General features: G+C 37.7%; 1 protein-coding gene across 4 annotated transcripts in view; it reads right to left on the bottom strand.

Moving 5' to 3' along the window:
* The window catches only part of LOC126187445 (RUN and FYVE domain-containing protein 2), a 154,550-nt gene that overhangs the window by 125,501 nt on the left and 10,818 nt on the right, over positions 1-18,231 (bottom strand). For all 4 annotated transcript variants that reach the window (XM_049928529.1, XM_049928532.1, XM_049928530.1 and 1 more), the window contains one exon: positions 9,121-9,230. In XM_049928529.1, coding sequence (XP_049784486.1) covers positions 9,121-9,230 — 110 coding nt within the window. The remainder of the gene's footprint in view (positions 1-9,120; positions 9,231-18,231) is intronic.

The raw sequence follows: 18,231 nt of genomic DNA, 5'->3' as shown, positions 1-18,231 counted from the left end.
TTTGTACATACTTTGTATGTCAGATTGTGTCTACTGAACCTGCACATATAATTTTTACTTTGTCATGTCCAGGGTACGTGTTCCCAATTCCTCTCTCCCTCTCCCTAACCCTTCCCCATAGCACAATGGACCTAAGCACTTGTGCACCTGTTGCATTTGCAGCTTGCATGCGCAACAACAACAAAGTTAACTATTACAGAGTAAATATCTTAATTTTCCTGTCATGCATGCAGTAATAAGAACGGTATAGAGGGTTCTGAAAATTAAAATTGTGTTTCAGATGTAAATTAAGTGCAGTTTTGTAATTGTTACTATTCTTCAAGGCCACTCACTGAAGTAGTTAATTTTAAATGTGAATTTATGGTCTCTTAGATGGTAACAATGTATGAGCTATCTAGTTCTGTAACATGCTATACAAATGTTATTTTTGCAATACTACCGGTCAATTGTATGTTACACACTGATTAAACTGGATTTTTCACTAGGGCAGTTTGCACAATGTGCTTTATGTTTTTAAATATTTTAGTTATAAAAAACCTTTTATAGCAAGCTGATTTTTATCGACATGACAACTTGGCACAAGGTTAAAATATGCACTTTGTTACAGACCTGAAGATAATGGTAATTTCTGTCAAAACTGGTTGTTTTGAATTAAGAAATATTTATGCAATCTAGGCTGTTGAATGTATACAATATTTCTGTGTGCCTTAACAAAAGCTTCCACTAAGAATCATTTCTTTTTAAATTTATTTTGGGCCTGTTCAATTCATATATTATCTGATCACTTAATTTTTAGAATTTTGCTATGGCACATTGTTTCCATTTTCTTCACCTCCAATTTTTGTGGGATATCAGGCAAGATCTGTATCTGGACTGACAACATCTTATCAAAATACAAAACATTGTGGGATGAATTTATCTACAGACACAAAACAATCCAGGTTGTCCTGGAATTTAGTACGAGTGCAACAAACATGGTAACATGTGAGCTGCTACACATCCATTGAAAACATCTAGTGGAATTCAATGTGTGTCTTCCACAGAAACACCCATGGACAAAACAGTAGCTAAAAAATACAGTATGTCACAGTAAATATGCATTAGTAATATCAGTAACAACAGCCTGGCACATCAGCAAGTGTCACTGGAGTTCAGAAACACCTCAAACTGCTAAAACTGGGGGAGGTCCCAAAGCCAGGTCAGGTACTGTACCGAATTTGTAGCTGAGTTCACCTACCCTTCAACTTTTATACACTTTCAATCCCTCAAACAGAAAACAGTGCTTATTAACTAGAAGAAAGAACAAGTAACACTCATTTACAAGGAGGACATCATATGTGATCACCTAAACAACCATCCAGTATCAATGACATACTCTTAGAACACATTCTGAATTCAGACAAAATAAGATATAGAATGAAATTCTCCATGCCAGCCAGTAAGGATTCTGAAAACATCAGCCTTGAAAAAGCCCACCCACAGTTTTCTCACATGATATCCTGAAGGCTATGCTTCAAGGCATTTAAGGTAGTTAAAGTATTTCGTAACTTGCAACAAGCATTTGACTTGGCACACACTAATATTTTTAAATTACAATAAAATTTTATGGAGAATGAAACAAAATTTGTGGTTTGATTGGGCATTTCTGAACATGGAGGATGCAGCTTGTTATTTTGGATGGAGACTAATGACAGCTTTATAAGTGAAATAAGTGTAGTTTCATGTAAGTTGCATTAAAAAGTATCTTCATTTGTTGATGGTGACTAGTTTCGGATACTTATCTGCATTTTAAAACCATTTTTACCATAAATGTGACAATATAGGCCACACAGGATAGACACTGAAGAGATCTCCAACATTTTGAAAGTTCGTAGGGAAGTCTGCTGTAACCCTTTCTTTTTAAGCTGTACATTACTTATCATTAACACTGCAACACACAAGGGCAGCATGCAACAAATTTCAAATTGGCATGAAGAGTACAAATGGTTTGAAATGCAAATGGTCAGCATCTCAGCACACCCACAGAAAGAAAGTACTACTGATGCCACCTACAGTCAAGTATGTATGCAAAGATTTTGCAATGTGTTTCTCATTCAGGAATTACATTTGAATGTTGGTTGTCTGTGAAAACTTATCATATAAGAAGCATCATATAAGAAAGAGAACTATCTGCCAGCAACTGTCAAAATTTGATAGTGGCAGGATCAAGGACTATTTAGACTGCAGTTTATCACTGCTTGTTTTGGTCAGGAACAGTTGTCAAGCAAATATGGAATCCATGAGTTGAAGAGGGCTACACTCAATGCCGTGCAGAATCTCTATGATTCCACCGACTAGCACGCCAGATGAGAGATGTTGTTTGCCACGTCATTCAGGATTCTAAAGCCACTTCACATACCTTGAGTCAAGAAGTGGATTTGTTTACAGTGAGACAAGTATCCACACAAACCATGCAACAATGTCTGGAACAGTGTTGTTACTTTTCTTGACATGGCAGCAAAGAAACGCACTCCCACAGAGTCGTACCCAATGACCACACCGGACACAGGAGTCTCACATCTGCATACAGTGTCACAATGGACATATCCACGTATGGAGTTGACATATTACATTCATCACCACCATACTAGCCACACACACAGAATGATGGTATGGAGTGCCATTACATACACAACACAAATCACACCTTTTTCGCATACATATTGTGTCCCAGTTCCATTAGCATTGCTTGTGTGAAATTCCAAGCTGCAATGCTACCTCTTGGTGGGTTGTGTTGCCATGATCCTTGCAGTTTCAATAACACTCATGTGGAAGATCAAAGCACATCACTGCAGCAAGCATACTGGTCGCGAATGTAATAGTTTGTATCTTGACACTCATCAGAAAATGGCACTGGAACACTGAGGTGACATCAGGTTTCATGTTTGTGAGTGGAAATTCATCAAATTTAACTCAAATACTGAGAGGCAGGTTCCTGCTCACCCTCCATAACACAACAACAGCCGGGAGAATGAAAATTGTGTGCAAAATTTTGGCCAACAAACAGAACAAAGGTCTCAAACATTCACTGTATTCATTGCATTTGACCTCTGCCGACTTCTGCTTGTTCCCCAAATGAAGTTGGCAATGAAAGGACATCATTATGATGCAATTAAGGACATCTAATAAAATTTTACTGCAGTACTAAATGCAATTCCAAAATAGGAACTACAGTGACTGTTTCAAAACGCCTTTAAATAAATTATTTCTGCTGTGTATCTGTTCAAGGGGAGACTATATTGCAAAAATATAGTGGTTTTGTGAACATAATCCATGACACATTTTTCTTAGCCACAGTCCTAATGGAACCAGGACTGCTAATTTGAATACCAACCTTTACCTTTCCGATGTGTTAAGGTAGGCGGCTGTGACTTTTCTTTGAGGTCTCCATGACCATTTTCTTTGAACACAGTAGCATAAGATTGCAGGTTTCCAAATGCTGTCCTGACATACTTTGACACACATGATGTTCAATTGTTTCCCTACCCTGCATGTTCTTCATAGCTCTAACCTAATGAAAAAAAGACAAGAAAGAAAACTAGTTATGACTTGCCAACAGACTGTCACAATCCTGTTCGCAAGCCACCACAACTTATGAACTCTGGTGGCATTGAGCTGAAGCAGTATGGAATGATGTGCCCATAACTGGTATCCACACACAGTTCAACTTGATGCTCAGCTGGGTTAGACTCACTGTTGCCACCCAAGTGGCTGCTCCTTGTGCTAAATTTGGCACTCTGCATACTCACAAATTACCTACAAATCTAATCATGTATTCTTTCTACTATGCTATAAATGCACAATAAGTAAAATTTCATATATGCTATCCTTCCCACTGCCCCGAGTACTTATGTGGAGATTATCCGATTTGCAGATTATTGTTGCATCTAAACAACTGTTGTGTGACAACAGAGTACCATTTCCATTATTACTGTCCAACCTGCTCTGTGTAAATCGAAAACAAACTGAGTTTCCTGATGTTATTTCATGAGTAAGTGTCATCGAAGCAAGTTACAAGAAATTTTAAAAAAGATGATCGATAAACAAAAGAAACATTTTGTCATAACAACAAAAATTAGAATTAAATGAAAGACTTGAATAGACAGAAACTGCTGCAAAACTAAGTGCTGGTTATAGTACTGGAAGTCAGACTGTTCAGGCCATTAAAAACAATAGGCAGAAAATACTGGATTCTATAAGGAAAAGTGATTGTAGTTCTGGATCATCTGCATGAAAAAGCAGGAAGAGATCTACATTTGATGAATTAGAAGCTGCTCTTTTGCAGTTGTTAGCCAAAATCGAGCAGAAGGTGTCCCTGTTTCAGGTGCAATGTGTGCCAAAAAAGCTAAATTTTTTCGTGAAGCTCTAGGATTAGAGGGAGAATTTAATGCCCCATCTGGATGGATAATCGGGTTCAAACAACTGCTTGGGATTCATGAACTTAGTGTGCAAGGAGAGTGGCTTAGTTCACATGTTTTGGCAGGCAATTTCTTCTGGGGAGAGTTCCGAGAAATTTGTCGAAGAAGAGACTTTCACTCCAGACCAAATTGATAATGCAGACAAAAGTGGTATGTATTGGAAATCTCTGCTAATCAGAACCTTTGCTTTTAACAGTGATGCTCATTCTCCTCAATGTAAGTTGTTAAAGAATGCATTACAATTTTGAGCATCACTAATACTTCTGGAAACTGCAAAGTGAAACTATTAGTGACTGGAAAAAAAAAAGAGCGTTCAAAGATATCACAACTAACGATATCCCTGTGCATATTACATCAAAAAACAAGCATGGATTGATAGTGAAATTTTCAAAAACTGATTCCATACATATTTTGTACAAGTTCAGTGATTTCTAGAAGAGAAAGGGTTGCCACACAACTTTGGTCTATTGCTTCATAACAACCCTTCACAAACTGATGAGAGGATTCTTGTATCTGATGGTGGTCTCATTCCAACTAAGTTTTTACCTCCCAATGTAACTGCTGTTATACAGCCAATGGACCAAGATATAATTGCGTCACTAAAACAGCAGTACCATGCTAGTTCATGAGAATGATTTGATGGTGTTTTCGGAGAAGTTAACAATTCCAGATACCATACAGGGCATTTCTGATGCCTTGTAGGTCAAGAAACATACAGTACTTCGATCATGGAGAAAAATTCTTCCAGATATAAAAGAAAGAGCGTTTCAAGGTTTTAGTAATGAACAAATTATGAGTGCACAAACAATAAATTTGGGAACAGGTTTAAATGGTTTTGAAGATGTCAATGAAGAAAACTTAAATGGGTGGCTGATGATCCAACGCATGTGAACCTGGCTTCCAGTGCATGAATGACACTGATATTGTGACTGCTACTTCACAACAAAACACAGAAGGGGACAGTGAATGTGAAAGTAGCAAAGAAGACAGTGACCTTGTCAGTAATTTTTGATACAATTTCTAGATTACAGGGGCCAGAGTGGGATTCAGTCAACTTCTCTCAGAAGCAAACCAACATCACAGACTATTTTAAGAAATAAACGGGCTTACAGTTCCTATGAACAGAACACGGATAAACTTTCAGACAAAGAATACACATTTGAAAATATCTTGATTATTCAGTTTTTTTTTTTTTTTTTGGTTTTCATGCATCTTCTCCCACACATCATCCCAAATAATCAGAAATATACTGTATATTGGACAGGCACCGTAAGTAAAATTTCATATTTGCTGTCCTATCTGGGGTTTTTATTTTAATGACCAGCACTGTAAATTAACGACTTGACAGACAATATCAATAGAAACCACACATGGTTGCAGATGATGCAGTTATCTACTATCAAGCACTACCTGAAAAAAGCTGCACAAACACTGCCTTAAATATTCAGAAAGCTAAAATTGTGAACTTCAGAAAAAGACAAAAACATAGAATCCTTTGACAATATCAGTGAGTCTCATTTGAAATTAGTCAGTTCATACAAATATTAGGACAACACAGTTTGTGGGGACATGAAATGTAATGATCACAGAGAATCAGTCATAGATCAACCAAGTGACAGACTTTGGATTATAAGTAGGATACTGGGAACATGCAGTCAGTCTACAAAGGAGGCTGTTCACAATACCCATGTATAATGCATCTTAGAATTTTTCTGGTGTATGTAGGAACCACACTAAATAAGACTAGCACAGGATAAAAAAAGGACAGTGTGAATTGGTACAGGTTTCTCTGTTATGACAGATTGTCACAGAAATTCTGAAAAACATAGCCTGACAAAAACCTGAAGACAGACATCAACCGATCGGCAAAAGCCACTTAGCATGCGTCCCATGCTACACATGTGAATTGAACGGAAAAAATAATATATGGTATAATGTGAAGTATCCTCCTCCACACATTTCACAGTGGTTTGCAAAGTACGGGTGTAGGTGTAGAGGTAGATTTAACTTTGTTTTTGCAGGAAACCGTTACCACAATCATAATCACATAAATGTACAAATATTGATTTATAATGTAGAATACATATTTCTTTTCATTACGAATGTGTTATGGGTTCCTGATATTATCAAGTAAAACATATTTGGGTAATTAAGAAAAACCACAATTATTTTAAGTTTCCATGGATGGCTATTTACTCAGGGGTTTTTACATAAATAACTCATACCAAGGTTTATAAGAAAATTTTGGACTCACACACACACTGTTGCAAAGCCACCTAACTGCAATATATTTAAATAAAAAGAAATGAGTATGGTCCACTAGACAAGCTACCACTGTGAAGCTATCATATCAATAAATAAAGACATCTTAAGAATGTTAATTCCTCAACTGCTACTACAAATCTTTCATTTTTCTTCTATCAACAATTACTTAAATATTAAAATGAACCATTCATATGAAAGATGAGGTAAAAACAAAAACAATGTGTGTGTGTGTGTGTGTGTGTGTGTGTGTGTGTGTGTGTGTGTGACTTTCTGATACAAGGGGCTTGAACATAGGCACAGCAATAACACTTTACCATATGATGGAATGTCCAATTATTGATTATGGAAGTGGTTGTTATGGTTCTGCAACTAACAGTTACATCAACAGAATTAACAGATGCCAATATAAAGCACTGAAAGTTAGTTTGAAAGCAATTCATTCTCCCCCCCCCCCCCCACCCTCACCCCTAACAATGATGCAGTCTTGGCTGAAGCACATGAACAGCCTCCAGTCCAGCTTCACCAGTGGCATCTCTCTGCCAACTTTCTTCTTCAAAGGAATCAACATGAATCCAACAATCTGAAATCGCCTAAAATCTCACTAAGCAGTGCTTAACTGGACACTTCTGGATCATTACAACTCTTCCTGGTCCACTTATATTTAGATATACACATTCCAAGGAAGATCAGCAGAGCACTTAGACTAAATAGTTTTAGCATTCCATCTGCACTGAAATTGTTGATGGTGAATGCAAAAACTAGCACTGCTTTTCACCAACAGGCTCACATTAACAATATAACTTTGGCACATTTTTTTAAGGCAGTGTATCTACACCAACAACTCCAAAATCAGTGACTCTCTCAGAAGCACATGCTACAAGCATGTTTGCAGAAGTCTAGGCTACTCAAAATACCTGCAGTGGCAAGCATCATGACCACAGAACTTGTTGGGAAACTGATCAGTTTGTTTCTGCTCACAGATGATGCCCTCTCTGCCTTTCCCAACCAGTGACTCTTTATCTCCTTTAAGATAACTTGACTGAATAGTCAGTTGTCTACAAAATTATCAGAGTGTTGGAATTGTTTATTTTGTTAATTTTACTTAGGTGAACTCACACTGTGGAATCACTGGCAGTGAAGCTGTTGACTGCTTAGCCAAAGAAGCTACTGTCCAGGAGCTTACCACCTGGACTGCAATCCCAAGTATAGAATACCGAGATGTCCTACACAGACATACAGTACAGGGGGAGGAAACAACAAGACACAAAGACGAGAAGTTCATAACAATTCGCCCAACATTCCTTATCCTACGAAATCTCTCAGAAATTCTATGCTTAGGCACTTCGCCTCTGTAACAGCCAGATTTAAATTTGACCAAAGATGTTTCCATAAGCATCTTTACAGGCTGTACATTGTAAAGACACCTTTCTGCTCTTGTGGATAAGATGAGGATGCAGATAACTTTTTCTCTGGGTGCCACACACTACATGGAAGTACTACAATCTTTTTACAAGTACTTGTGAAGTTTGATTTTCCACAGCCAACCTGTGTGATGGCTCTGTTATCAACACAGGATCATAGACTTTTCCATGCAATTTACAGATTCACTGTTGCTGCACGTATCCACTTCCAAGAGCAAAATATGACTGAAAATGGACTGTACAAAAGTGCATTGATTTTACAATGAAAATATTTACTGATCTATCTGTAGCTATGTGTGTGTGCATGCAAACAAACAAATACTCTCCAACACTACTTTTCTATCGATATCTGCATATTTTATGTAAGTATGAACTGGCTTTATGTACATCAATGCACAATCATTCTTTTTAAGATAACGCAATCTTCATGTCAACCATGTTTACGTATTTCATATGCATAATAAGGCACGGGTCTCTGGCATTTATATGAAAGAATGTAGCACTTCTTTTAATAAATACTACCAAATTCATGTCATCTGACACTTCTGGTGGACAGACAGTGAAAATTAAGTATGCAGGTGACATAAATTCGACAGTAATTATTACATGAAGACCTACATACTTTCACATAAATGACAAAGATTCCTGTTTTATTAGGCATATGGACTACATAAGCACAGTTGACATGAGTATAGTGTCCTCTTAAAAGGAATAATTATGCACTGACACACTTTGTAGTGAGCTATCGCTTAAGAAAGGTTTAACAGATCAAAATCATGATTACAAATAAAATGGCTTAGTAATATTCCACATGAAAAATGTTGCCATTTCCAAAATATCACAGCTCAGTGGGCATAAGTAAACAGTTGGAATCTCTAAGGAAAACTAAGTAACATAACAGTAGTAATTTGTGATTTAATCTGTCAGTATACTAATTGTTGCTGGCTTTTCATGTCAATGCAAGCATCATGCCTTACCTAACAGTAGGAAGATCTCGTACACTTGATGTAATATCCTGTGCTTCCACAGTATATTTTTCAACGCACTGCAAAACATCCCAGAGCTCTTTCTTTGGTCCAAGGAGGCCCTGTGGAATTTATCACTGATAGAAACAGAGTGTCAAAATGAAGTTTTAAGCAGATTTTTCTATTCTAAGAGAAAATATATCAGTAACTTAACTTCCTATACTTTGTGATAAACTGTGTCTATCTGTCAGAGTAGAACACTAATCACACATGCTCTTCCAACTGACTCCTGCAGGCACAACACACATACTGAGAAACATTCAACGATTTAACCTACTCTTCTTCATATAAATGATGACTAACTGACAACCTCAGCTGCCGACAGGTGTTGTTGTTATACCTCGATGTGGACAGCTGAAAATGTGTGCCCCAACCAGGACTCAAACCCGGGATCTCCTGCTTACATGGCAGACGCTCTATCCATCTGAGCCACCGAGGACACAGATGAATAGCGCGACTGCTGGGACTTATCCCTTGCACGCTTCCCGTGAGACTCACATTCCCAACTGTCCACAATTCTACATATGTATTGTACCTTACACACATTTGCCACCCACTCACATCGAGGTATAACAACACCTGTCGGCAGCTGAGGTTGTCAGTTAGTCATCACTTATTCCAGGGAAAAGCTGCACGGTCATCAACAGTAACTGTTCTTTCGAGAACAAGTTACTGTCTTCGTATATATCTTCATAACCAAGACTGTTATGTAAGCAGAGCTCAGGCCTTTGACTCAAATCATAAAAAGATCATGATCCAAGAATCACACTCATACTGCAGACTTCGGGAAAACTATTACAACCAAAGAAAATGACCCAAAACATGCAGAATACTTTCAAATTAAAGAGAGATTTTATTCAGTTCAATTCCATACCTGACATGGCAACTTCTTGAAGTGCAACTGGTCTCAACATTAACAGTTTGCAGGATATGAAGGAAATCTTATAATCCCTTAGAACTGTAAGTGACAAAATACAAATACTATCTTCAAGTTTTAGTCTTTCACACAGGAGAGAAGAAAAATGGCATCCTGACACGGTCATACAGGTAGTACTCTTACGTCTCTCTAGGAAAATAATGACATAGGCCTATATATTTCTTTTTATGAAATCCAACTGCTTCAGGAAATCATAGACCAAAAGACACACTTTTGAAACATGTTCTGCTAATGACACCGATCATACTGTTTGTGGCAGGGATGGAACTTTTAAAATCAAATCTCAATAATAAAACATTGTACATCTCTAACAAATATATCTGTTGAGCAGTGTTGATATAATGGATTTTGTAAATCACTAAAATTTAGAATTTCTTGACCGACAATATACTGTAAGTAACAATACAATTATATTTCGGAGCAGTACTACAGCAAACAAAAATGTGGTGCCTCAAATTTTCTAGGTAGTTTGTGACGTTTGTCAGTTATCATTTATCTTGGCACGCATTATAATGGGTAAATTTTGGGAAGCTTTTAAACACAATTTACACTAATTCACGGTGACTCTGTTGTACAGTTCTGAGTTATCATTATCTAGTGATTGTATGAACATATACTCATTTTGAATTTGTAGAAGTTGGTTTTTGAGTTGGAGGCTCACATAGTCCAAACTGAATCCTTTTTTCATTGAATACCAAATATTCTGATACATGGTGACTGTTCCACAGAACTAGATGATTGGAGCTGTTAGTCCATGATATGAACCTGGCTTTGAACATACAATATAGTAATGTTTGATTATCTATGATATTGCAACATGGAGCAAAATTATGACAATAATGAAAGAGTTTTGGAAAAACCAGTGAGAGGTCAGATGATGTGAATAGTTTAATAAAGTTGGAGACATAGAGAGTATAAAAAAGGGGGAAAAGTAATGGTCAAGGGAGCAGAGCATTCAAGAAAGATAACAGAGCATAAACTGAAAGAATGAATGCTTAAAAAAGGATCTGGAGTCACAGCTTAACTAGAAGACAGGCTAAAACAACTCTAAGTCGGGGAAAATAACTATATTAAAACAGAGAAACAGTGGAATCATAAGGAGTGGTTAGATCTGGATAAAGAAAATTCTAGAAATGGGGGGGGGGGGGGGGGTATGTATCGACTGGGACTTGGAAAAATGTTTGTGAAGAATCAAAATGTGATCTGATGTGTTATTCATAATTTGACTTCATGTGACTTTCTTCTTATTATTTTATTTTTGAAGGGGGAAAACTTAACTGAAAGTAACTTTTGAACATTAAATGTCGTCAGCACACTTACCAATGTGAAATAATGAAAAAATTACACAAATTAAAGTTTATTGTTTATGTGAATCGCAGTTTTCCCATATTTTCTGTCATTATTAATCCAAAAATGCAATGTTGATTAAATTAACTCTCAATGTTTTCTTATATTATTTTTAATGTTCCAGAAACCTATTTATTACCAAATACACTTGTTGAATGATGTTGATTTAATGATTTTCTCAATTAAAAAAATTTTGAAGTTCTGCAGCAGCAATTTACTGTAACAATGTATTGGATTAATGAAACTTTGCGGCAATAACACGGTTAACAAACAATGCAGTTCTCATAAATTTTCTGGTTAGTATGCAAAGTGTGTTAATTATCAGTTATCCTGTCCTGCATTACAGTGTGCTTTTAAACGAAATTTTGACTGATTAAAGTGGATTTTCCTGCATCTTTGTGTTATCATTTTCTAGCGATGTATCAATATATGTTCATTTTGTATTAGTGGAAGCTGATTTTCGAGTTGGAGCATCAAATAGTTCAATTGTATCCTTTTATCACTGAATACTAAGTATTAAATTACAAGATAACTGGCAGTTAATTTGATATATATAAAATTTAACCTCTAGCTGTTCCCCTTTAACAGGTGAACAATAATCTGATGATTATGAAATCCTAACTCAAGTGTGATGGAGCAGCATGCACAACACATTGAATATTAGAGTAACACTTATTTGGCTGTGATTTTCACATGCTAAGCTTGGAAATATAATATTGCTTGCAAAGTATTGAACCAAAAATAAACATAGAAAGATATTGTGATGCCACACAGTCAACTACCATTCAGAGATGTTCCACTTAATAAGCAAAATTCAGAAGGAACTTACACTTCTGTGACTAAAAGCAGTCAAGTTGTGAAGAATCTAATGATAAATTAGACCAATGTAGCTGCTGTGAGTGTTTTTTTTTTAACTTATGAACCAAAAATTACAATTTAAATTGAACTTTTTTACAGTACAATTTTATGGTGCTGACTTTAATTGAAGTTGGTCACTACTTTGTTCCATTTAACCCACACTACAGCTTCTTATTTGAGTCGACTTCACCTTGACATCTCTTGGCAGTGTGACAAAAACACAGTTTACCAGTATACTTTCTTGATTTTGAGATGTGAAGTCAAGTTATATACATCATAGTCCATATTTTGCAGCTATTATTGTATAATTTCATTAAACAGAATTTATAAGTTCTCTACCGCGCAGTTATATGAACGCTCGAAACATTAATTTCTATATTCAGAAAGCAGGCATACAGTGTAAATTTTTGAGGTATAAATGATATTCTGTACAGAGGGAAACATTCCACGTGGGAAAAATATATCTAAAAACAAAGATGATATGAATATAATAGAGGGAAACATTCCATGTGGGAAAAATATATCTAAAAACAAAGGATGAGACTTACCAAACAAAAGCGCTGGCAGGTTGATAGACACAAAAACAAACACAAACATACACACAAAATTCGAGCTTTCACAACCCCTGGTTGCTTCGTCAGGAAAGAAGGAACGAGAAGGAAAGAAGAAAGGAGAAGGAAAGATGAAAGGATGTGGGTTTTAAGGGAGAGGGTTGGAGTCATTCCAATCCTGGGAGCAGAAAGACTTACCTTAGGGGGAAAAAAGGACAGGTATACACTCTCTCACACACACATATCCATCCGCACATACACAGACACAAGCAGACATTTGTAAAGGCAAAGAGTTTGGGCAGAGATGTCAGTCGAGGTGGAAGTAAAGAGGCAAAGAGGCAAAGATGATGTTGAAAGACAGGTGAGATATGAGTGGCGGCAACTTGAAATTAGCGGAGGTTGAGGCCTGGCGGATAACGAGAAGAGAGGATATACTGAAGGGCAAGTTCCCATCTCCAGAGTTCTGACAGGTTGGTGTAAGCGGGAAGTGTCCAGATCACCCGGACGGTGTAACACTGTGCCAAGATGTGCTGGCCGTGCACCAAGGCATGTTTAGCCACAGGGTGATCCTCATTACCAACAAACACTGTCTGCCTGTGTCCATTCATGCGAATGGACAGTTTGTTGCTGGTCATTCCCACATAGAATGCATCACAGTGTAGGTAGGTCAGTTGGTAAATCACGTGGGTGCTTTCACACGTGGCTCTGCCTTTGATCGTGTACACCTTCCGGGTTACAGGACTGGAGTAGGTGGTGGTGGGAGGGTGCATGGGACAGGTTTTACACCGGGGGCGGTCCCATGCACCCTCCCACCACCACCTACTCCAGTCCTGTAACCCGGAAGGTGTACACGATCAAAGGCAGAGCCACGTGTGAAAGCACCCACGTGATTTACCAACTGACCTGCCTACACTGTGAAGCGTTCTATGTGGGAATGACCAGCAACAAACTGTCCATTCGCATGAATGGACACAGGCAGACAGTGTTTGTTGGTAATGAGGATCACCCTGTGGCTAAACATGCCTTGGTGCATGGCCAGCACATCTTGGCACAGTGTTACACCATCCGGGTGATCTGGATACTTCCCACTAACATCAACCTGTCAGAACTCCGGAGATGGGAACTTGCCCTTCAGTATATCCTCTCTTCTCGTTATCCGCCAGGCCTCAACCTCCGCTAATTTCAAGTTGCCGCCACTCATACCTCACCTGTCTTTCAACAACATCTTTGCCTCTTTATTTCCACCTCTACTGACATCTCTGCCCAAACTCTTTGCCTTTACAAATGCCTGCTTGTGTCTGTGTATGTGCGGATGGATATGTGTGTGTGTGCGAGTGTATACCTGTCCTTTTTTCCCCCTAAGGTAAGTCTTTCTGCTCCCGGGATTGGAATGACTCCTTACCCTCTCCCTTAAAACCCACATCCTTTCATCTTTCCTTCTCCTTCCCTCTTTCCTGACGAAGCAACCAGGGGTTGCGAAAGCTCGAATTTTGTGTGTATGTTTGTGTGTCTATCGACCTGCCAGCGCTTTTGTTTGGTAAGTCTTTGTTTTTAGATATATAAAAACAAAGATGATGTGACTTACCAAACGAAAGCGCTGGCACATCGATAGACACACAAACAAACACAAACATACATACAAAATTTTAGCTTTCACAACCAACGGTTGCTTTGTCAGGAAAGAGGGAAGGAGAGGGAAAGACGAAAGGATGTGGGTTTTAAGGGAGAGGGTAAGGAGTCATTCCAATCCCGGGAGCGGAAAGACTTACCTTAGGGGGAAAAAAGGACGGGTGAGTGTATACTTTTTGCAACAGGGATAAAACAGTGATGTTTCTCTGTTGCCAGTAGTTTGATGCAATACATATGTTTTCTCATAGTGTGGGTGGAATGAACAAGAATACAAACACTTTGTTTGCACTGGACAGAATGTGTACATTTTTCATCTGAAGCATGGAACTTATTTCAGGTATCACCCCTTCTCTAATTGAACACATTTACAATTTTGTACTTTGCATAAATTAATTTTCATCTTACACCCTCCACAGCTTCGCTGAAGGTCATCTAATCATGACAATCTGTCATTCTGCCTTGTCAGTGCTGCTTTACAGCAGGAAGAGTGTGTGCTTATCTTCTGTACAAGTAGTAAGTAATGACTACCCATACACTCCTGCACACTTCAGTAAGAGACAACTAGTCAATGAGCATGAAGTGACCGCAGCGGCACAGTTCTCAGACTCCTCATATTTGCAGAACTTCAGTGGGAACCAAAGCTCATAGGACTGATTTAACAGCATCGTCTTGATTTGTGACTTTTGGGATTCCCATGCACATTCTCACAGCATTTCCATAATAATCGAGTGTTGACCAAACCTACCAGTAACAAATCTACCTTTAATCCAACCGGGAGGGGACACGAAACACTAGAACATTGTTCAAGTATAGCTCACACACATGCTCTCTATACAGTCCCCTTTATAGAGAAGCTAAACTTTCCTCCCAATAAACTAAAATCAACCACTCCCCTTCCTCACAACCACCCTTGTGTGCTCATACCATTTCCTACCACTCTGCAATGTTTTGCCTCGATATTTAGCCAACATGATAGTTTCAAGCAGCGCACCACTGACACTGTATTCGAACATCACAAGATAGTTTTTCCTACTAATCGGCATTAGCTCATATTTTTCCAAATTTGCAGTATATAGCAAGCTGTCATTTACCAGCCAAAGAGAAATTTTGCCTCAGTCATTCTATATCCTGCTACAGCTACCCAACGCTAACACTTTCCCATTCACTACAGCTTCATCAGCAAACAGTCACAGTTTGTTGCTCCCATACCTGTCAGATTTTTTATGCATACAGATAACAAGAGTGGTCCTATCATACTTACCAGTGGCACTTCCAATAATACCATTATCTCTGATGACAACATAACAGGGACAACATAACAGGCTAGAACACTTTAAAAGTCTTCAAGACATTCTCATATCTGAGAACCTAGTCTATATGCTTGGACCTCTGGTAACAGCCAGCACTGGGCCTCTGAGCCAAATGCTATCCAGAAATCTAGGAATATCGCATCCCCCCGTGGCCCTTCATTCATGGTTTGCAGTATATCATGCCACCTAAAGGCAAGTTGAGTTTCCCATGAGCGATGCTTTCTAAATCTGTATTTTTTTGCAGACAGAAGTTTTTCTGCCTCTAGGAAATTTATTATGCTCTAACTTAGAATAAGCTCAGAATTCTACAGTAAAACCAACATTCAGCATACTGGTCCATAATTTTTTGTGTCCATTCTTTTATCCTTCTTAAATCCTGGAGTCACTTCACATTTTCCCAGTCACTTGTGGCTTTGCACTAGGTAAGACACTTGCAATAAATGCAAGCTAAGTAAGGGAGCCAATGCTAACAAGTACTTTCTGTAAAATAGCATTGGGATTCCATTCAGACATGTCAACTTATCTGTTTTCAACCCTTCCATTTGCTTGTCAATGTTAATGATGCCTATTTCTAGGTCCTCCATACAGGAGTCCGTGATAGTCAAAAGCTGTCATGTCTGTATGACATTTCTGCTTGAATGGTGTTCTAAATGCGAGCTTTCCTTTTGTTGTCTCCTACTGCCAGGTCAGAAATGTCCAGAAGTGACTCAATAGGGGGCTTTGGATATGCTTCATGGTTTTACATAAGGTCATATTGAGAACAAAATGCCAGAAGCAAAATGGCTAGCAAACGAAAAATAATGAAAACTGTAAAACTTAAGAATCCTCCTTGATGGTAATATGCTTCCATAATATGAATCACCTTCAGTACAGCCACAGACAGCCTTACACAATAAACATCCAAATCTGTGTTAGTTTTCTTTATGCATTTCCATAAAATAGACTCATGACAGCCTTTAAGATGAATAAATATGTATGGCATAAAGTTTGAAACTCAAAAAGGGATGAATATCAGACTCCCAACCTACAGTGCAAAATGCAGAACAAATGAAAATATCTAAAATGGTAAGGGCAATTGCAAAATAAATGGCAGAATTTCTACAGCAAATGACCAGGTATATAATACACAAAGAAAAAACAACCACGACCAAACAAAATAGCAAGTCTCTATCTGTATAGTGTAAACCTCAATCACACATCATCAGTACCAGCACATTTTGAGGGAATCAAAATGATTTTGAGTTTCAAAACGTATTTCTCAAGCCTTTCAAATCACACATAAAACTTATAAAAATGTTTTCAAATTTCAAGGTACTTCTGACACTGAGGGTACCAGCCAGGGAGCAAAAATACACAGTGCTTGACCTGTGGCAGTACCCACCCTCTCAGTACAGTACCTCTGACGAAAAAAATCAGAACCACACATTTTGGGATGTGCTACGATAGACCTTTATTTTTACCAGTATAAATGTTGTATTAACATTTCATAAATGCTCAGAAAAACTTTAAAATAATGTTTGATGAAGTCTAAATTTCAAAAAACAATCCAGCCCCACCCCAGAAGGTCACAGCACTGTAAACAATACTCTCTCTCTCTCTCTCTCTCTCTCTCTCTCTCTCTCTCTCTCTCTCTCTCTCTCTCTCTCTCTCTCTCTCTACCGCTCTTTGTCCAATTAAGTACTGACCATGCTAATGTGCATCCATGAACAAATACGAGGAAATTGCTGTAAATAATATGGAGAAGAAATTACAGGTAATTGTAGTGTCATTGGTAAGAAAATGTATGTTTAGATTTGCTGTCTGAAGTTTTGCTAGAATGTTTTAAAAAAGTTAACTTGCCCTTTAATATGAATTTTATTAGGTGAACAGTACCAGCTACAAGTTACCTTAAGACTCAATCTAAAGATAAGTTTTGATGGTATTGTCCACACTGTGAAATATATGGTGTTGACAATGTAGCCTCAGTCCTGTATCAATTAATAAGGATCTACAAGCAGGGACAGGAAAAAATCATTCTATTTTATGGCAATGTTTTGTTTCTTTTTCTATTTTGTTCCAATTTCTACATTATTTTTTGCCAATGTCCGTGGTTTTTTCCCTATTTTAGTATTAATTTCTGAAAGCTTAGTTTTGAGTACCCTATGTTTGTCTTATTTCATTGTTTTTCAGTGTTATGTAATGTACATATCCGCTACAATATATTTACTGGCACCACAGATAACCTTTTTTCTACATTATTCAAAACAAAACAATCATTTATGTTAAATTCTTTAAATCAAATCAATTAAAAATTAAAAAAAAAGAAAAAAACTCATCTGAGGCATGACAAACTGTTTTCAGCGAAACATCAGACACTTGACAATGTCCACATTTACTGTTGACTTGGATAGTTGTTTTGACACTAAATAGTGAAATGATTCATAATAATAAC

This window comes from Schistocerca cancellata, chromosome 5 (assembly GCF_023864275.1).
Source record: "Schistocerca cancellata isolate TAMUIC-IGC-003103 chromosome 5, iqSchCanc2.1, whole genome shotgun sequence".
NCBI classification, from domain to species: Eukaryota; Metazoa; Arthropoda; class Insecta; order Orthoptera; family Acrididae; genus Schistocerca; species Schistocerca cancellata.
This window is presented reverse-complemented; position numbering and strand designations above follow the sequence as displayed.